The sequence below is a fragment of the Nymphaea colorata genome, chromosome 2 (genome assembly GCF_008831285.2).
Source record: "Nymphaea colorata isolate Beijing-Zhang1983 chromosome 2, ASM883128v2, whole genome shotgun sequence".
In the NCBI taxonomy this organism is placed as follows: Eukaryota; Viridiplantae; Streptophyta; class Magnoliopsida; order Nymphaeales; family Nymphaeaceae; genus Nymphaea; species Nymphaea colorata.
Window position 1 is genome coordinate 33,410,190 of NC_045139.1, and position 22,135 is coordinate 33,432,324.

A 22,135-nucleotide genomic window follows, 5' to 3' on the forward strand; every position below is an offset into this window, starting at 1 on the left:
AAATCAGAAAGGTTCCGACTATACATGCTCGCAGGTCTGCATAAAGCAGATGCTTGTGATTTGAAGGTTTTGAAGTGCCTCAACAGTTCTTGCAGATACCTAAACATAATAAAGAAAAGCCCGTAATAAATGAACACTAGGCAAGGTTCTTGATCGCCAATTATGAATGACATTTGAAGAAGACGAACTTTTTATGGAAATTCCACCTTAAATAGCAAAACATTACCTGCATATCACACTGGTCACTCCAGAATAGTTCACACAAAAACAAAAAAAGAAGAAGAAAAAAGAAGAGTTAATTAAAGCTTACTGTCATACAAAAGCAAACATTGTCAAACGGTACATTGACCAGTTAAAAATTGCAGTTCAGCTGTACCACAGGCATGAGGACGAATGTGTGCATGGGCGCAAGGGGTACAATCCCATAATTTGGAAAAGTTTGGGCATCTGGTCAGGCTAGGTATACAAAGGCGATCACAAACATGCACCTAGATATTAAAATGGTCGTTTGTTCAGAGTACAATCTACATATGGGGACTGAAGGATAACCTTCCTTGAGCAAGTCAAAAGATAGAAAGCAGTGAAATGGAAGACAACAAAAGAGCAAATGCTTCAACTTGTGATAACCTCTTTGGGAAACTCACATGTAGATAAACTGATTAAATGCAACTGAAACAAATAAAAAAGAATCATATTTTTTATTCATAGGGTTGTTTTACAACTGAAGTCAAAGAACGACAAATTCTTCACCCCTATTCCCCATGAAGTGTACCATTGAATAGCCACAGCAACAAAATTGACTAAAGCATGCCCCATCAAAGTACTGCTGAAAGAAGTTGACTAAATTTTGATGGAAGGATAAATGGCTAGCATTTTTTGCTTTCGGATTTTCAGCCATCTGATAAAAATTTCAATAACTGTCATCTAACGGTCTTCAACTTGACTTCACAGCATCCAAAAACTTGTACTTCATTCCAATGGCAGATATCATGTCCTCTACAAAAGTTTCTTCATAATAATTTCTCATCAGGTTCAGCAGAAGATCAGTGCTCAGTGACTTAAGAGAATCAAAGTCCTTATTAGTTATTTGAGTCATACATCTCTCATGTTGATTCGTGCATTGCATTTTTGAAACATCAAACATCATGGAGCTTCTTCTGTAATTCAGATAGGTTTGATGACAGGGACCTTTATGAACTAGAATGGACTTGCATACTGCTAGTTGACATATCCTTTGGTCCATACAGATGTAGAGTCAAAATCTCCAAAGAATTAGAATGGAATTGCATAGTGCTAGTTGGCATATCCTTTGGTCCATACGGGTATGGAGTACAACAAAATCTCCAAAACAAAGGATAAGCAAACACTCAACAAAGCATAAGCGATGGCCCTCCATTGATGATCACCAGAATGATCACATTGATGATCCACCAGATCACTACCTTCAAATAAACTGAATATCTCTAGAACAAAAGTTGACACAGTGCTCAAACATCCCAAGAAACCAAGCTGTATTGCCTTCAGTAGTGTATCCAAAAGCTTTGTCTTCACCTGCAAACAAATAAATCTGTTATGTTGTATAACGTCTTTCGATAAAATTGCAAATCTTCAATAGAAATGCAGGACTTCAAGAGTGTATTTTATACTGACTTACCACAAAATCTAATGTAGATACAGCAGCCATGATTCCCACTGCACCTACATTGGCAGCTAGAGTGCCATACGGTAACCACATTATGTACTGCTTTGATTTGAAGGTTTTGTCATTCAGCCTTTTACCCAGAAACCAACGTAACCAGACACCTGGTGGTCCAAACAAGCATGCTAACAATACCTTGGACCTCTCGTTTGGCTTGAATTTCAAACAAAGTAGGACAACACATAGTGCTATTACAATAATCCAATAAAGAGCTATATGAAGTCTTTTTCTCTTGGTAAGAACTGGTCCTGTTATCCTTTTCAAGATCCACCCTGTTGGCTCAGCTGAACATATCCCAATTATGAAGGCCCCAATTGTAGCTGCTACGCCTGTTAAAACACCAACACAAAAACGCTAGTAAACACCAACAACATTATGAAGCAAAAATGTAATAGCAACTGAGACATGAGAGATACCAAGCATTTCCTAAACAAATGCAGGTATGTTCTGCCAAGGATAACATTATGTGTCTAATTTCATTTCTCCCGGTAATTTGGTGTACTGTCCTCCAATTGGTTGTCCTTCAAGTATCAGTAAGTATAATGGCTTTTCATTTTCCAATTTTAGTTTACTATTTGATACTTCTAAATAAGATGGAATGAAAGTGTTGATAAAAATTTGCATTTTTAGGATGCATCTATATTTTCTACTGATTTAGATTGTAAATTTTGAGAGACACATGCAAAGGAGATGCACATGTACATATAAGTGCAACATATACTGACAACTAATGAGTACAGCCACTTGCTTTCCCAATATCAACGTCGGCTCTTTGCCACCTGGTGAAGTACAAAGTATTTGTTGACAGGAAGTATTCCAGAATATGGGACATTTTCTTTTCCAAGTGAAACCCCTTCCTCATTAATTGGGTGGAGCTTTGGTCAGACTGTACTCACTTCCACATCATGTGAAAGAAGAGTCTGTAAAACGATTGTCTTTCCAGTCCAAGTTAAGGGATAAGCCCCTTTCCCCTAGAGGAAAATGTAGTGGTCTCACATTTTTATACAGCGTCCATGTTTTTGTAATATTGGTTCCAAAATCACCGTTTCTGCTTTCCATGGGACACAAGGATAGGAAGGACCGGATTAGGTGGAACCGAATAAGTTTTTTGTAGTTCAGAAGATAAAGGACAAAGTTTACTTACTTAAGATAATACCAGAAATGCACAAAATCCATTGTCCTTCAGTTGCTAGGTTGACCATCTTCTGGATCCACCCACTGAATGTTGTAAGGCTTCCCAAAAGACCAGTACTCAGTCCAACAGCTAATGGTTCTGAAACGTCAGCTATGTTTGCCTTGAACACATAGCCAAACCAACCCATCAGAAAGGATCCAAGTATATTTGCTGGAAGGTCTGTGTAGAGTACAGACTTGACATCTGTAAGTTTCACAATATCAGGCCCAAAGAGTTCTTGCAAACGGTATCTTAGTAAAACCTGCAAATAAAAAAAAAAAGTAATAGATGAGGAATGGACCAAAAAAAATGCAGAAAAGACAAGCACGTAATAAGTGAAGTCTCAATAGGAATTCTAATGTGTCAGTCATAAAAGATAATTTGACGAACAGAAGCTTCCTATGCAAATCCCAGACTTTGATTGCAAATTGGAAGCCTGCATGGCTGCACATCATTCTGGCTACTCCATAATGATTTAAACATAAAGAACCCAAAAAGGAGAATAGAGTGATTAAATCTTGCCAGACAAAGGCAAACACCTTTTTCAGTCAGACTTAGACTAATGTCACCTGGTTGTATCATGATAATTTGAAAAAACGTGGGTACAGGTTAAGGCTTCGCACACACATAAACACATCTTCCAATTTGCAAACAATCATTTACTCTGGTAAGAATACATGATGTTTTGATAGGGACCAAAAAATTTGCCTTCTGACCAAATGAAAGATGAAAACACAATTAGATTGGTCCAGGTCCAACTTGCAGTAAATATGAGCCACGGCCCATGCTAGTGCCTGCACCGGTGCATATTGTGTCAACCACGGTAAGGCATTCAAATTGACATGCCCATGTTTCCTGTTACTTAAGATTGATTAGGATCCAAGCAGTCAAAATTTCTAGCTTGCCCATGATTAAGAGAGAAGTAAAGAATTGGAAAACAATTACAGGAGGGAAGCCAAAGAAGGAAAAAACAAGATTACTTATCAAGGAAAATTCCAATTTCAAATGAGTAGTAAGGGGTCATTTTTGTTGCATTAAGTTCTTTCTGATAAATGATTAGAAAAGCCATATATATTGTCTGTACCAAAAATTTGAATTACAGCTGAAAGTACAAAAGGCTGATTTCCAGCAAATAACAAAAAACCAAAAATGTGATGCTGGAAGTGTTTGTCTATCCATTGATGAGATACAGAAATGCAACCTTTCCTGTATATAAAGTTGTTTTGAGGCAGCAATTTCATGCAACCCAATGAGAATGCATGAAGGTTATAACTAGTCTAAAAAGAATCAAGTTTACATCACCCAGCCCAGTCATCTAGTTGACCTTGAAAGTCATTGGTCAACCAACTCCAAGTTGAATCCCAAATAACTGGATTTTGGACAATTTTGACTGGATAGTGTTAGCCACTGCTAACAAGGGTCACCCTTTCCAAGACAAACCCAGTAACACACGCATGCTCAGCCCTAATCCCGGATTAGGGTTCTCCATCGCTAGAGGGCCAGACACTCAATATTCGTGACGATTCCCAATTCAGGTCCTTCAACCTTATATATAAGCACTACTAGATCAGTCTCTTTGGGATCCGATCCAATCTTATACCCAATGCCTAACAATACTCCACCCTTGAAAAACACTTTGTCCTCAAGGTGTAAAGAAAAATGGTTGCTGATGGAGAAGAGCCTTCCCTTGAGCCAGGAGATGTAGTCCAGGCGTCAGTGCATTGACTTCTTGATTAACTTGGTGAATTTCTATATCAGCTCCTGCAGCAACTCCATTGCCCCCAACAGAACTAGAAAATCTCTGCTTCCATCAAGTTGATTGCAGGTTCTTCTGGCCATCAGATTTGGGCCTGTCGCTGGGGGTTTTCTGATGGGTGTTCCAAGACATCCGCCAAAATATGTACCCTGGACTCCCTGATAATGTCTTGTGTACACATTGAATTCGATCTTGCAATTGCTTCCCTCACCCCATTTCCTGGCAAACAACCCTGCGCTGCTCTATTGGATGCCTTCAATGGTTATGTGTTGAGGTCTATTTGGTCATGGTGAGTAAAGATTGGAACCTGTGTTTGTTTTACAGATCTTCTCAAGCAATGTGACCAGGGAAGTCCATCATAGTGCAGACCACTGGAATAAATATGCAATATGGTAAAATCTTTTCCCTTCTCTACCACTTCAACAGCCACTTCCATTCCTCCAATACTAATTGTGTAATTACCCTTTCTGCCACTGAGAAGAATGCCTTTGGTAAAAAGTAGTTCTACTGGGGTGACACCTGCCAAAATATAATATCAATAGTTCTTAAATTTTCTGGCAATTTCAATCAATGTTAGTCTAACCTTGAAACTAACATTGAAGTGCTCGTTAGACGAGTTTGCTGTGACTGGTTGCAAATGGATCATCAACAAGGTGTGCCTCAGGAGATTAAGAAAGGTGATCATCATTCCTGAAGGCTGAGCAATCTCTTCACTTTTCTCTTTGGAAGACTCCATGCCAATCTTGTCAGCAGATACCTCTTTAACATTTTGGAAATGCCTGATTTGTGATATGGGATTTTACCTGCTTAGTACTCCTGGGAACATGTGATCCTATCACAGCGAATGCACCATTTGTTTTTGGATTTATTGAAGACTTCATTCTCGTTCCTCTTCCGACAGATACAAGGCTTGTAAGTTTGTAACCATTCAGTCACCTACATGCCCCTCTCCAATTCTGCTTGGATCATTCTTGCAGATAACACCACTGTTCCCCTTTCAGTAGCTGGATCGACAATGCCTATTAATCCCCTGTTCAAGCTACCGTGACAGCTGCAAAGATCTTCAAGTGCGACCTTCCTTATCTGTTGATGCAACACTACTAGCAGGGATGTGACAAGCAGGTTTTAGAAAAATGATAGCCAATTGTAGCATCTTTAGAGAGTTCAGTCTGCCCCATTGGAACGACCTTGTCTCGCATAATTTTAGCTACAGTAAGATGGACTCTAACAAGGCATTGATTACCCATCTTCTCCAAGCTTGCTGCTCCATTCCTGCCCTCAATGACATTGAGTTCCCTAGTTTTTGCTGGAAGTACTAACTTGGCAGCCTTGTGCAGGGGCGGAGGGGGGGGGGGGGGGGGGGCACCTAGGCCATGGCCCCACCCCAACTAATCAAAAAAAAAAACATTGAAAAAAATAAAAAAAATTTAGTTGGGCAATGTATTTTAGATTCGGGTTCAGTTTGGCCCTACCTGGTCCGAGGTTGGACTGTTTGGCCAGCCCCTAAAAAAAATCATGGCTCTGCCCCGGGCCTTGTGTACTGCCATAGTCAGAAGCCATCTAACTGCAGATCTTTGTATGCCTACAAGAAGTAGTGAGCTGATCCACTTTGCTTGTTCTTGCTTATCTAATAGTCAACCCACCACACTTACTTTGAACTCACTTGAAACTATTGAAGGCAAGAGAGTAGACACTCTGAATGGAAAGGCAATCACAAATTCACCTCCTTCCAATAAAAAAGACTCAGCTTGTTCTTCATATGCAACTCTCACCATTAACTTGCCAACATCAAGAGATGCTTCCGTAGCACTCCCACTCACTAGGCAGCCTGCAGCCTTGCACCACCTTAACATCGGCACATGTATATCAATTCCATAAACATGTTGGTTAGTTGGTCAGAGACAAGCGACCTTTCTAAACCCCACAGTGTGAACTTCCTCCTTTGGCTTCTCGACGATTAATAAAGCATTCATCAACCCATGCAGTCCTTCAAACCTATCCATGCCTGATAGCCATGGGGAGTTTCTATAAGCAGCGACACTTCTAATGCAATCCTTAGAGTCCCTCAGATGGCTTGTTTCACCCCCGAGGGTGTGGTTAGTGAAGATGAGTACCTTCGAACCCGTAAGACGCGTCCCTCTTTTAATGGATAAACAAAACCATCGCTTATCGTTTGACCCTTCTAATTGTGAAAACGCCTCCCTCTTACTCCTAAAAAAAAATGTCATTAAATATCTGGCACAACTGCAATATCTTTTTTGTTTTAGGATGCTTGGCTCTAATAAACAATAACTCATTTTTTTTATTGTTGTAAAACCCATCGCTCCCACACGATACAAGTACTACTTGGATTATTGATTCAGGAGCATCGAGACACTTTTGTAGTAGACCTTCTATGTTAATGTGCTACACTCATTACCTTAGACACATCACGTGAGACTTGGAGAAAGAAATGTCATTTATTCATTAACCCTAATCTCCCTTATAAAGAGATTAGGGTAGAAAAGAGATTTACAGATTACATCAACCAAAAATAAAGAAATTATTAAAGAGGTCTTATAACTCTTTAATATTACAAAGAGCCACCTAGAAACATAAACTCTTTTAATTCAACATGGTCAACATAGGGTGCGGCTCAACAGCAAAGAAGAAGCTGTTGTGCTCCTGATTACTGGTATCACCATCTTCCCCTCCATCAAATAGGCATAAGGTCTCTTTAACTTCAGTCATCTGGTCACTGAGGCACTAAGCTACCATATTAATCTCTAGGGGTGATGGAAGGTCTGCAGTTTGCTACTGCTTACCCATCGAGTTGAGCAATTCCAAGGGGGAAGTATTCAAAATACCTGTGTTGTGCATTATTAGCCTGGTTGTCACAATAGGCTCAAGCCCGTAGAACCTTCCTTGGACACATTGAACCTTTGACATGAATCCTATTGCATTCTTTTGGGGAATGTTTTGCACCGTCCTTGGAGTATGAGCATCTTCCCCTGAAGATGTAGGAATGTTTTAAGGATCTCTTCCCTGTTGATCGCCATGACAAATGACTGCTCTCTTAAATCAGAATGGAGGTGGAAGGACGTCAAATATTTTATCTGCATCTCTCAAACACTCACTTTCAGCTCCAACAAACTCATCATTGTCTCTGACTTGGAGCTCGTTGACATGCCCGATCGTCCTTTGTGGCAGGACTTGGAGTGAAGGGACGGTGTTTTCATCCTCCCTTTAGCAAAACCATGCTCGACACCTCTCTGATTTGCATTCTCCATTAGGGTTCAGATGCAAGCATCATGATCTTGTTTAAGTTCACCGTTTGAAGGTTTTGAATCAGCGCGTGGTTGTGCATGAACTTCCCTTCCTAAAAGAGCATCATTGGTCAGTTTCTTCTCGAGAAACTTTTCAAGCATTTGACGCATCTACCTATAGTCTGCTATTATTGTCCCCCACATCTCATTCACGCCTTTTGTTGTTTGGTAAATCCTTGCTCATGAAATCTCCATCTTCTCCAATTTAGCATCTATAATGTTTGCCGATTGCACCCTTAGAACCATCTCTGATACCATTGTTAACCATTGCTAACAAGGGTCACCCTTTCCAAGAGAAACCCAATAATGCACGCACGCTCAGCCCTAATCCCCGATTAGGGTTCTCCCTCATCAAAGGGCCAGACACTCAATATTTGTGATGATTCCCAACTCAGGTCCTTCGACCATATATATAAGCATTACTGGATCAGTCTCTTGGGGATCTGATCCAATCTTATACCCAATGCCTAACAAATAGCTTGTTACATTTTCTTTTTTCCGTTACTTCCAGAAAGTCATGTTGACTGTTAGATATTCTCCATTTGGACTCCCACACTGCACTTATTATATACAAGTTATGCTTCTAAGCTCCACAAAAATTAATCTTCTTGGATCTGCTGCATCCATATATGGTGTGGGCCATGTACCAGGATGCATAGAGATTTTCCCCTTTAGCAAGCATGGAGTGGTAAGGTTTGGTTGTTCATAGGATGAGTCCTCCTTACTATGCTTGTCAAGAAAGGGCTACATGTTTGGACTTAAACCTACTTCTTCCTCTTGCTCTGGTAATGGATTACAAATTTGTAATTTATAAAGCAATAAGCAGCTAATTTGACATTGCAAGGCTGTACAAAAGCCTACATGGAAGAGAAGCTCCAAAAGCCAAGAACATCAGTAGTGTTGTTGCTCCTATTACTTTGTGCTGCTTCATGATTCAAGGTGTTGCAAAAATATTAATGACTGCATCACATATAAGTTATAACATATATTATTGTGCATTCCTTTAGCTCTCTCTCACACACACTCTCTCCATGGACACACACACACATGTACACACATCTGCCACATAATATTTTATACTCCTGTGTAAATAGAAGACGTGAACACATCCACACAGATATGCTGCATATACATATGCACGGATACTAATTACTTTGCTTGGCAGCCTTTAGTATAGGGCTCACATTAAGATAATGGAAAGGATCATGAAACGCCATCTTCTCTTTGTTACCAAAGCAAACATGTGAAGAATGACAAACTATTTCAATTACAGCATTTGCATGGATACTAGTGAGTACATGTGCAGCAATAGAAATGTTATGGTATTAGGCTATTAGCTAGGGGAAATTAAGTATGGACTGAATTTCATATATAAAGAAGTGAAGAATGATCAGGTTTTGTCTCCTTGTGTCAATTCAAGTTATTATGTTAATAGAATAAAGTGATCTCACAATATGTTTAGCTAGTTTGCTTGTACGGGGTTCACATTAAGACAATGCAAAGGACACTGAAATGCCATCTTCTCTTTGTTACCAAAGCAAACACGTAAAGAATATAAAAACTATTTTAATTACAGTATAAAGAAAATATATTCACCTAGTCCCAAGTTTACTGTCTCAGGAAAGGTCTGTCTAGGTCTTATAAAACATTTTTTGCCCAATTAAGCAAGAATAACATAAAAGGACGCCACTTATATTCACACACCTAAAACCTGTCTTGGTAATATTTTTACCAAAAAGGAGATGTTCGTAACTTCATATAGACTTATGTAATGCAATGGTTATCATTATAAGGCATGCAAGCATATATATATATATATATAATTTTCTCAAATATATTACTTTTCCGTGAAGATAAAATAATTTAAACAGAACCTCTTACCCCCAAGATTCCAAAAACAGCAAGGTAAGTGAGTAGTATATACTTGGGCACCTTTGAACTGGATGGCTGCATAACCTGTTATACAACATTGTAGCAATGAATTACTAGGACATAAGTGTGAAATCTAAATCCAAGGGTATAAGGCAGATATTGTTTTAAGGATAACATAGATGATAGATGAACATAATGAGAGGATATAAAATATTGACAAACGTGTAACTGAACATGCCCCTGCAACTGAAGGCTTCATGGGTTCCTGGGAATAGTCCTATTGGAACAAAGGCAAAGAAGAATGAAATGACAAGCCTAAGAAAATGATTTGTTAAAACCATAGGAACTGCACAAAGGAAATACCTGCTATTATGATGTGCAATATACATGTAAAAATGTCTGATGTTATGAAGTTTAACATCTAAACCCTAAAGTGAAGTACAGTCCTTGAGGTTTTGATCTCCAGCCAATAATAATCATTTTTTTGTTTTCCTTTTATGTTATATAGTGTTTTGTCAAAAATATAATTATTAGATTTTTAACAGCGAGGTTTTTCTCGGGTACTTTTTTGCAAAGTTGTTTTCTTTGGGAAAATTTTGGAAAATGAAAAAAAATAAAAACTAGATAAAAAGAAAGCAACTGAGAAACTAATAAGATAAAAAAAAACTAGATAAAATGATAAAAATAACGTTTTAATGGTGATACATAATTTCATTTTAAGTTTAAATTCAAATTGATGATGACATGGATGTAAAAAAAGATAAAAATTTGAAAAAATGTGATAAAAACACAATAAATTTCTTCTCAAGTTTCTATAAAAAGTATCCTTTTTACTATTTTCTTGTTTTTCTCATTAATATTGTGTTATTTTTGAAGATATTGCTATGATGATGACAATGCTTTATAGTCATCCCCGTGCTAGAGATTTCGTAGGTAAGCAAGATGAATACCATGAACATAAAGCCTTGAGTGCTAATAGAGAAACTAATGGGGTTCTTCTCTGTTGGTCTCATAACTTTCTCCTTATGTGATTATGCTATCAAAGCCATGTTGTGGCATGAAGGAGTATCAAAATTAATTACAACACGTAAGGATAACGCTATAGCTTCTGCAAACAAAAACACCATGGTGGAGCATGTGGAGCCAGGTTAATCTCAGCATTCTATTCATGCCTGGACTGGTATTTCAAAATTTATTAAAGTTAAGGGATTACTGTAGCTGCATTTTACAAGATCTGAAGATAGCATGTGGATTTCATCCAAAATGAGTTACTTGAGTTTGTTTTAGTAAAGAAGAAAGAAAGTCTAACTACCTCAAAGTTTTCAGAATGATTTTATGAGAATTGAAACAATTTTGGGGAATCCTTTTCTGGTCTATACATTTCATAAAGGCTGAAACAGTTGGCTTAGACTCTTTCTTTCCTAACATCATTGGTGTCCTATTAGTGTGACATTTTGAACAAATATTTTGCTGTTCGTGCATTTTGGAGACTGTGAGTTCAAAAAATATTTTTAGTAGAACCAAGGGGTAGGGACTGCACCAACTCCCTCTGTAAAGTTTTCCTTTTCTTTTTCATGAGAATTCCATCTGTGATCCTTCTTTCTTTTCCATGTGAAATGCTTCCACAGAGTTGGACATTAACAGCTATAACTATGTTGACAACAGCTACACCTATGAGCTGGTTTTATGACATTCTTGAAACCCAATCAGCCAATGGATATCTAGTTGGAGACTGCCTGCATTACCCCAAACTTCTACAATGTCTAAGCAGAATATCGTTTGGTGGCCTTCAATCAAGTAACCTCATAATTGAAGTTTCTAGAAAAATCAGTAATCCTTCCAATAGAAAGAAAATTGTGTTCTAACTGTTCTGGTCACAATATCTTTTTTCATTACAGGAACTTATCATTGTTCTTATAAAAGAAAATTTGCTTGCAATATCATCTTGATTCTTGAGACTCAAAATAGTTAGTATGAACACAATGTATGTGTTAAATATTATAGACACTTCCATTTTGGGATAAAGTATAGGCAGTAAAAAAAATTCAGTATTCACAGGCAAGGAATGAAATCCTATAAATGAAAAATAAAAGGGATTTATGCACACTAGCTATGGCAGTTTACTTTTGCCCAAGCACAAAAAAGAGAAGCATTTTACCATCGTCTGTGGCTTGAAAGTTTTATCATCATTGTTGCAAGAAAAAGTAGGAATAGCCACGATATCTGAATTTATTGGTGAATCAGGCGATTGCATGCTTGACTGTATACCTTCTTGGAAGCAAAATCCACTAGTTAACATAAGCACATCATCAGGTGCAACCTTCCCTGTATCCCTACGCGACTTATCACCATCCATTCTCAATGAAATAGAACCAAATCTTGGGTTCCCATCATGGAATAGTGAACCATCAACGATAATGCGGTGCTCATTAGAACCCAGGGTATCTACATCAAGCTGGTAGTTGGTTTCAGGCATACTGCTAGAGCTTCTTCTACTGCTTGCTTTGCGGTTTGAAGTACACCTACTAAAGGAGTGCAATGGATGAGTGTTTTCTCCATCCAGCTTCACGTTAGCATCTGAAGATCTGTGTGATAGCTCTACCTTGACCTCATCATCTCCATCAACGTGATTGTTTATGCCACGAGGAATGCCAAATGAGCTTCTTCTCCAGCTCCTCTGACCACAGGAACTATTACATCCACCACTCAAAGAACGAAAGAGTCGAGATTTTATGCCATTCAGTGTTGCATCAGCTCCTGAAGACCCATTTCTAAGCTCCATTTCAAATTCACCACGAGAGTTTGTTCTTCCCATTCCATTGAGAAACCTACCAGGAGCAAATTCGATTAGAAACTTCATTAGCACATTATCCATTAACCATGCCATTTTCATATGAACAGAGAAATTTGAACCAAGGAATGCATAAAATTCTCCAAATCATTACACTTTTAGTTTTTACATATATTACAATATGTTACCAAAAGGCATGCCCTTTTACCATAATCATTATTATCATGGATAACAGTTGTCCCATCTAATTTCAGTGGTACCCCAAATCCTCTCTCCACTCACGTGGACAACACAATGTTTTAACACAAAACCAGAAGCCAAACCCAGGCACTATAAAAAGATAACGATACAATCACAAGGCAGATAAGCATGTTGTTGCAGAAACTTAAAATGCACGGAACTATCACTGGAACAAGATGATGAACTAACTAAGAGGACAGTAACTCTCTTGACTTAATAAAATGTTGGCTCTCTTAAAATAGAGAAGATAAAAATAGATAGTAACCATTTCCTTCTTTGTACTTTGTACATGGTCATCTATAGCAAGGAAAAATGAACACAATAACCCCAACAACATACAATCAAGCAAGAAAGTAAATGGATTTCTGCACATCCAGAAAAAGAGGGATTGAATCATTGAATTCTTAGACATTAGACAACCTTGCAGTGTGAAGACCGTGTGAACCCCCAAATTGTGAGAAATGTGGAATAGGAAAACTGACAGTCCAATAAGTCCCAAGCTATGTAGTCAAGGAGCCCAGGCAGCACCTAGCACCCAGCGCCTAGGCAGGACTAGGCGCGCCTAGGTAAAAAAGGTGACTGATTTTTTTTTTAGTTATGTTAACCATTACATAATAATTATGTACTTACTGACTGAACTGTAAGCTTCTATTCCAAGTAAAACTTGAAAAACTGTTCTGTTCTGTTCTGTTTTGTTCTGTTCTGTTCTAATTGAATGATTACACTTGGTAAGTAAAGCCAAAAAGTAAAACACAAAAAACTGTTCTATTCTTGTTTACATGACAGATAAACAGTACATTTCCAGCTTGTTTACATGTTGGAAAACTGTGCTGTTCTCTTCTAGCTGACGCCTTAGTTTGATACATAAAAGATGACACGTCATTCTTGTTTAGTTGTTTACATATTGGACACAATGCTTGCATTTCTTATAGACTATTTCAGTTATAGACCTTATAGGCTATTTCATTGGAACCATTTCAAATGAAAGTCATATTAAATCAGCACATGTAATATACATTACAAGTTTACAACAGATTGTACATATAATATAAATTATAACAGATTGTACAAATCAATAGATATAATATACATTATAACAGATTCAACTGCAGATGGAACCACTTTAAAGGTTGCTTCAGATTGTACGAATATACATATATAACACATTAATATACAATACGTAATATACATTATTTCAGATTGTACATATATTACACATCATAACAGATTGTACATAGTATATACTATTTACAATAAAATCACAGGCACATACCTTCGCATGGACTAGGCATGCTGGCACCTAGTCCAGCCTAGGCGCCAGCACCACACCCATCGCCTAAGTGATGGTCTTACACAACGGGTGTGGACTGGTGCCTATTCCACGCCTAGCCATCACCTAGGCAACACCTTAACAACACAGGTCCCAAGGTTCAAAAAGGAAAAAAAAACTGATCAGGAGATCAGTAAGAGAAGCAACCACAAACAATTGGGACATGAACAATCATTTGGATAGTCCAAGAAAACACAAGTACCCACTCTCCACCTAAATTGCTGACTGCACATTCGCCTTCCTTTGTTAGTAAGACCCTTGAGGTCTACCCAGCTTACCAGAGAGTAGAAGGTGCTTCCACCTTGCAGCTCTCTGTTGTCTCAAACATCCTGACAAATTAGTGACATACACAGGTTGGCAGCCATCTGAAAGAAGCCCCTGTGGGCAACCTACAAGAATGATTGCTTTAACAAACTTAACTGAATTAAATCCCTTCAACTTCATTGGCCATTAAGATTTAGTGAATCTATACTTGCACTTGCATTTCAATGTAAAAAACGAGATGAAGCTGAATCCCAGAATTTTCTGCAAAATGCTTGTTATCCCTATTCTACTAGTGCGGATTACAGAGGGCATTTGCACTTCGATATGCAAACAACGTCAAACAGAATCCTCGAAAATATCAGGAAATTACATGTAATTCCCAATCTAGCAGTGTGGACTAGAGAAAGCAAAAGTCTGGATCAGCAACTGATACATATCCGAATAATAGGAAAGATAGGAAACCAAAAACCAACTGCAAAACAAATAAAATCTTAGTCTACTGGAGGTACAGAGAAAATGGTCATTTTATACAAGGAAAATACAGTTCCTGAAAAGAAAAAAAAAATCTTGGTTATTTGGAAGTAGATAAAGAAACTGCTCTGATTCAAATAGCGAAAGTAGTAGTAAAAGAGGCAAATAAGCTTGAAAAAAGCCAACACCACGAGTGAAAAATTACATAAGAAAATAAAAGTAGGACAGAGAACGCAAAGAGAAGAGGCACATAGAACGAAAAGCCAGCAACGGTAAAGTTGCAAGTTTACAACATTTCCGTCAGAATAACTCGTAGTCCTGACTCAATTTAACATTCTCAAGGAAAATGAGAAAAGCAAGGGGGAGAGAGAGAGAGAGAGAGTACGGGGTAGGCGACGAAGTGCCGGCGACTGCGGTGGAGGGCAACATCAAGGGCGCGCAGCTTCTTGATCAACGACGACGGCTCAATGACGACCAGAACAGAGCCACCACCCCTGAGGAAACGAAACCAATGCAACAGCGGAAAAAAAAAAAGAAACAAGAGAGAGGAATGGAGCAATCAGAGCCATCGACGTATTCATCTGCTCATTCATTCATCTACCTATTTCTTTACGCAAACGCAATCAAATAGGCGTAGCCGGAGACCCACCAACAGGTTGTTGCCCTTGCCGGAGAAGGCAATCTCCGACAGGGCAACCCGGTTTTTGCCTGTTGCTCCTTCACCTCTCTTTCTGTGCCAACGTAGGGAAGCGAGACACGTTGGGGAGCGGAAATACCGGGCGCTGCATGGGCTGCCTTCCTTTAGCTAGGACCAGCGTGGAGCCCAACAGCACGTCATAAAAGAGAGATAGAAAGGAGGCGCTTCACGGCTCGCGTTTTATTTGACTCACACTTCGCTCATGGCACCGGTTCTGACACGTCTTTGAAAAAGGCTGCTTCGTCTTCATTTCCTTCTCCTCTTCCCACTGGTTGGTCTTCGTCGTTCTGGGACGGAGACCGCCGACGCTTTTCGATCCCTGGGTCCGCCGGCCCTGAAGCCTAAAAGTGAATCATTTCAAGGGCCAACAACTTTGCCCTTATTCTCTTTCGCCGCAGAATTCGGGAAACTACCGCTAAAATATTAGAAGCTGCCGGAAGTCAACCGTGTTGCAGCAGTATCAGTATGTTTTCTTATTCAAGTGGAGAAACTAGTAGGCTGACGCCCACTGCCCATCTGCAATCAGGCGGAGCTTTGTAGAATATACAATGAAAGTCAACCTTTAAGTTTTAAATTAAGTAATAAGCGTCCAATAGTATGTAGGGCAATCAACGTGTTCATATGCTACTTAATCTATAATATACATGTTTTGAGGGGCATAGCATTCGATGATATGTTGTTGATGCTGTATTTTTAGTTTAATTTCTGAAGTTACTATTCTTATGGATTGGAAACGGCAGCAGCATGCACATTCAAGATAAATACGATATCTGTATAATTATCCGCTGCCTTCTAATTCTAAACTGCCTAAACCATCCAAAATGTAATTATTCAGAACAGAAACTAGAAACAACAAGAACAGGTTTCTCCACCATCTCCTCCTCCACCCAAAATGTAATTATTCAGAACAGAAACTAGAAACAACAAGAACAGGTATCTCCACCATCTCCTCCTCCACCCAAAATGTAATTATTCAGAACAGAAACTAGAAACAACAAGAACAGGTTTCTCCACCATCTCCTCCTCCACCCAAAATGTAATTATTCAGAACAGAAACTAGAAACAACAAGAACAGGTACACAAATAATAGACAACCAGGACCGTCACCAAAGTGAAAGTCATCACTCTGAAACACCAAAAGCAGCAGTGGATGGAAATGAAAATGGAAGAAGATGAGGAATTCGACCTTCGTTCGAGCATGCTCACCCGAAAACCAGCCACTCAAAATGTTTAAAAAGTGCAGAAATCAAAGAATCGATGCCCTTCCTTTTTAAAGAATTGATGCAAAGCTTTATGTTCTTTTAACATGTAAAGCTCGTCTACGCTTAGATTCTCGAAGAAAAACACAACACTTTCAGGTAAAAGGGTATGCCATCATAATAGCAGGTAAACGAAGCAATTTTAGTTGCTTATTCAAACATTGTAAATGTAAAACTCGTGAGTTCGTGATTATATACAAGCCACCCTCTAAAAGCCATAATAGCTTTTCCTCGTCTATATATATATATATATATATATATATATATATATATTCCCTCCCATCACGTGAAGAAGAGAAAAGTCTTGCAAAGATATGTTGATAAAGCACCAAAAGTTTGATTTAGTTTCTCATGCACATTCTTCCTTTTTTCTTGTGCAAAAGACATATGACTAATGCGCTCCCCACCAAATATCTCGGCCTGCCTGTCCAAGTTGACACTCTCAGTGCAGACCAATTCGCTCCTGTTGTTCTCAGAGCAAGCAATCGCCTAGATAGCTGGAAAAGGAAGTTCCTTTCCTATGCATGGCGCCTCTGTCTGAACAAACATGTGTTAGCAGCGGATTCCTTCCGTCATTTGGCAGAAAATTGATAAACTATGCGCTAAATTCTTGTGGACCAGAAAGGCATTCACTCCATCAGCTGGAAACAGATCTGCCTCCCTAAGAAGGAAGGTGGAACAGGTGTTCGCAAGCTTCAAGATGTCAATCAAGCCAACCTATGCTTCTTTTATAATCGTGAAAAAGAAATATTCAGATCAGAAGAGCATATGGGGGTATAATCCAGGTAAACAGGATTCAATCACCTGGAGAAAGATTACAAAAGCATGGTCTAAGATTGAGAACAAAGTTGAATGGGTCGTTAAGTCGGGAGAGGGAGTTAAATTCTGGACGGATGGATGGCGGCAGGGTACCATTCTGCTTAACCGAATGTTCACCAATCAAGCTAGATTCATAGAGCCAACCAAATTCTGTTCAGTCAAAGAGACTGTTCATGAACAGGGACTGGCTGTTCGGGCGTTCCTAGCAACTCTAGGAATTGCATTCTCCATTCCCTCTCTTCAAGAGGGGTGTCGTAACCTTCTAAAGTGGTGACAGGACAACCAGAGTTCAATCTGCAGATGATGTATATACATATACATATACATGTAGTGGATGCCCCAAAGAGACCGAATGAAACTAATAACAGGCAGCACTCGCGGGAGTCTGGAAGACATGCATCTATTCAATGATCAACCGTTATAATTATGAAAACAACAAAAGTAAATAATTTGGCATGTCTAATCTTTTTCACTAAAATTATGCAACAAAGGATCTACAACCTATCTGAAAATTCTGAAAATTGAAGACCAGATTTTTTGCAAACCAAAATAATCTCAACTAATAAAACTGCATCAATACTGTTTCACTTGCAGCTGTTCTTGCGGAAGTCTAATTATGCAACAATGGATTCGATGGCTTAAGCTAGACCCCCTGCAATATAACTGGTTAAAATAATTGGTCAATTACACTTAATTTCACTTTTAAACTTGCAAATAAAAGCTATATTTTGTGGTTCAAAACCTATAATTGCACTGCTAAGGTTATTTGTGTTTAGACATAAATGGAACTACTAAAATTGAAAATTCAACAATCTAATGTCGGTGAAGTTCTACACTTTATCAATCCAAATAAACAGATCCTGCTATGAAGTCGGTGGAGATAACAGCAATCGATCTGTGCAGGGAGATCAGATGTGGCAGTCGGCGGAGATAACGTCCCACAATACAAAAGCTGTTTTTATCAAGATCTTAAAGCTGATGTAACTATATATTTCTAAACAGACGGAGGAGATAACGAGGTATGTTACAGGAATCTTTACCTCTGGTAAAAATCGTGATATCGTTTGGATCTGCAAGTTCTTCATGTGCTTTAACAGATCAAGGGTGCACCTTCTGGTTCCTAAACATGACGATACCATTGATGCGGGTAATTCAAAACATAAATATAAAAAGAAATCAAGGAAACCAAAATTTTCAGTAAGAAGTTTTGCCATTCCATCATAGTCTCTGGTCCATAATCCATATACTACCAACTTGCTAATACAGTATGGAGAGAAAGAGATGTAGCAGAAACATGAACAAGAGGTTCAGACAAAGATGAACAGTAATATTCTCAAACCATGCAGATTCTCTCAAGTCTCAGACAAAGAAAATCAAACCGAAACAGTATGGACGGGTGTTCTCGCTCACCTGACGGCGCTGCCCTTGTTGTTGTCGCCTTCACTCCATGGAAGCAAGAAAACGTCGGGAAAGACGACGGAGAGACCGAAAACGCCGGGAATTTACGACGACGGGAAGAGATGGGCAAGAGAGAGAGGGAGAGAGATGGCAGGTAAGGGCAGCCGGTAAACTTGGCAATCGTTCCTTCTCAATTTCAATGTTCCACAAGAATGGAAATCCGCGACGTGGCCCACTTTGAGGCGAATTGCTCTGACTTATGTACGCCGAGGAACCTAGAAATCTTCCTTAGCACGGTCCACATGCCTAGTCTCAGAATTTTCAAACGTCAGTATCATTTAAACAATAAATATGGATTGATCTACTCAGTGTAATTTTTGTTTGGTTAACTGGAACTGTTTATATATATGATGGTAATTACTATGGATACTATCTACGTGATATATGTTATTGTTTTAACTTGCAGTAAAAGACATTGGAATTATGTGAAAGCACGTAATATAACAACATTTAATGTTTTCAAACGATATTCTTACATATTCATGATCAGAATGCATGAACTAATCAAGGTCTGATGTTTTGGTAATATGGGGATTGCACCTGTTTGTTAATAATGGACTATGTAATGAAGATTAATGCTATAGCTACATCAAAGTTTGTTGTTTTTCCATTATTCATGACCAGATTTTGTGGAAATTAATCATGGATTCGTGAACAGTGAGTGTATTACACATATATTCATGTTTCTTGCTCTTCGAGTGGTGGATTGAATATAATACGTTATAGATTGCCGACAACCTTTCAATTTATGGTCACCATATGGAGTTTGGTAGGTGATCGGCAAATTCTTCTTTTGTCTTGTATTCTTTGCGCTTGAATCGGCCCTTGAGAACGTTAATTTTGTTGCTTAAAGCCATCTTGTTTTAATCAAATGATCTGATCCCTTAATAGCATGGAGAAAATAAAGAACCACGCAGTCAAATATAATAACATTATATTATTTATAATAAAGTATACGCATGTCATTTCCTTAAGGAAGTCAATGGTTTAGACGTGACCTAACATTTTAATGCAAATTCAACTTCAAGTAATCGGATCCAGTAAGCAAAGTTACGTCCAACTAGCAGTATTATTGAGATGCGACGCACTCTTTGTTTGTTTGTTTTAAAAAGTTTCATCGACGCACTGTTTGTTTGTTTTAAAAAGTTTCATCATATGTATGATCAGTTACAGATGAAACAAAATTTTATATGGTTTTTTGTTTTCTATCTTTGAATCCGAATAGATCTCAAATCAAATCTACCAAAGATCCGTTGATATCCCTGAGGACATTTATTATCTCGAGGTGGGAACTTGGACTAAATGCATTGAGGAAGGAACACTTTTTACAGTTTTTCCACTTGTGACATCTTGATTAAAGTACAGCACACGAGTCCCAATTCAAAAAATTCAGATTGAGATCCACTAGATTCAAAAAAGCTCGAGCTCAAGCTCAAGCTCAGCAAGAACTCTTTAGCTCGTTTAATTTGTTTCTTTGTTTTTTAACTAAGTCAACTATAAATGTCCATCTAACAGAAAATCTAAAGAAAGAATGCATATATTTTCCATCTAAATGTCCTCTAAAAAAACTTATCGACAGACAATCTCTCGTTCTTTACACAATTTATGTAGTCGAGTCAAAATGAGTTTAAAAGAATAGAATTCTTACAACTCGAACTCAAATTATTTAACATATCAAGGATAGATTTAAACTCAAGACGAGTCAAACTGGTTTTTATTATCGTCGCTTCTTATGCAACACTATTCATACTCGACAAAATTTTGTGTCAGAAAATTTTAAAAATCGGGAAGAGTTTTTGGTCACGCCATCTTAGCTAGAAGTAAATGCTAACAATGAAATCAGTCGCTTTCTTAGTTGTTTCAAGGTGTTGAAAAGTGAAGAATACTTTGATTTTGTCTACTTCGCTCTCTTGGCTACAGTTGACAAAAAGAAGGAAGAAAAGTAGAATCCTCTTTTATTACCTTGTCGCCAATGGCGTTCGATGTGGTTCACGTGAGCAAAATCAATGGAGACCTTATTATATAACATCATGTGATTACGAGATGGCTAGCTGGATGACGATGCTTCGTATTGAAAAAAGATTAAAATAGTCAATTTGCTTTGGCTAAAATATTTTTGTTTTTAAGTTTAAAATGTTAAAGAAAATCTTCAGATATATTACTATTAATTTATTGGATAGGGGATTGGTACCGGCTACGTATAAATAATTTCCGGATTGGTCTCCCTACTTTTGTTAATGAAAATTGGAGATGTCTAAATCATTTCAAAATAAAAGAGATATATTAATATAGGTCTGTAACACCTATTATAAGAAGTTAATCATACTGAAAATGTACTGAAAATTGTAAGAGATTTTCAAAAGCTTAAAAAATGAATTAGTTAAAGTGCTTGATTTTATTTATTTCTTAATTTTTTTAGGCATGATACCAAATCTATTAAAGAGTGAGTTGGGATCCACCAAACCAAAAGTCTGGACTTAATCTTCATGGCAGTAGGCCAGGTTGTTACCAGGTTGTTAGTATAGCAACTCGACCCACTCTCAGAATTAGCTCCTAGTTCAACATTGTTCAACACTCGGACTTGTGGTCTCACACGCGCTAATGCATGTTTGTTAAGCGAGGTAGATTGTAATTCAAAAGTTTAGTATTATATTGAAGATTGTGAGATATCTTGAACGGCTTATAAGAGGGATTGTTGAAGCGGTTGGTTGTCTTGGTTCCTAACCTTTTTCGAACTGAAACCGAAACTAATAGGAGGCGGGTTGAGATCGACCCAACCAGGAGACCAAGTCTAAAAGTGAATAAAAGGTCGTAAAAATTGGAAAGCCTAACCTTGTTTTAGTAGGAGACAAACACGAGACAATACTGTTTGGAAAAATTTAGACACGCTGGTCAGGGGATCGAGCTGAGATCAGCAGTAATCTGATCACTGCAGATCTCAACACTCTGGATTTGAGATCCAACCCCTGTCACCCAAGTCCGACCTCAACGGACAGTTTC

General features: G+C 38.3%; 1 protein-coding gene across 5 annotated transcripts; it reads right to left on the bottom strand.

Annotated features, from left to right (window-relative positions):
* Positions 1-670: 670 nt before the first annotated feature.
* Positions 671-19,286, bottom strand: LOC116248951 (uncharacterized). Of its 5 annotated transcripts, XM_031621998.2 has the most exons (8): positions 19,088-19,285; positions 18,718-18,797; positions 15,288-15,396; positions 11,965-12,634; positions 9,816-9,890; positions 2,844-3,135; positions 1,655-2,028; positions 671-1,551 (listed from the first exon to the last, which is right to left on the bottom strand). In XM_031621998.2, the coding sequence occupies exons 3-8, from the start codon at positions 15,329-15,331 to the stop codon at positions 1,294-1,296; spliced, it is 1,713 nt and encodes a 570-aa protein (XP_031477858.1). In that variant the 5' UTR covers positions 15,332-15,396; positions 18,718-18,797; positions 19,088-19,285; the 3' UTR covers positions 671-1,293. The 5 variants fall into 5 exon arrangements, with proteins under 5 accessions (XP_031477858.1, XP_031477860.1, XP_031477859.1 ...); XM_031622000.2 differs by lacking the exons at positions 18,718-18,797; positions 19,088-19,285 and adding an exon at positions 15,793-16,806; XM_031621999.2 differs by lacking the exons at positions 18,718-18,797; positions 19,088-19,285 and adding an exon at positions 15,552-16,806.
* Between the last annotated feature and the right edge of the window lie 2,849 nt (positions 19,287-22,135).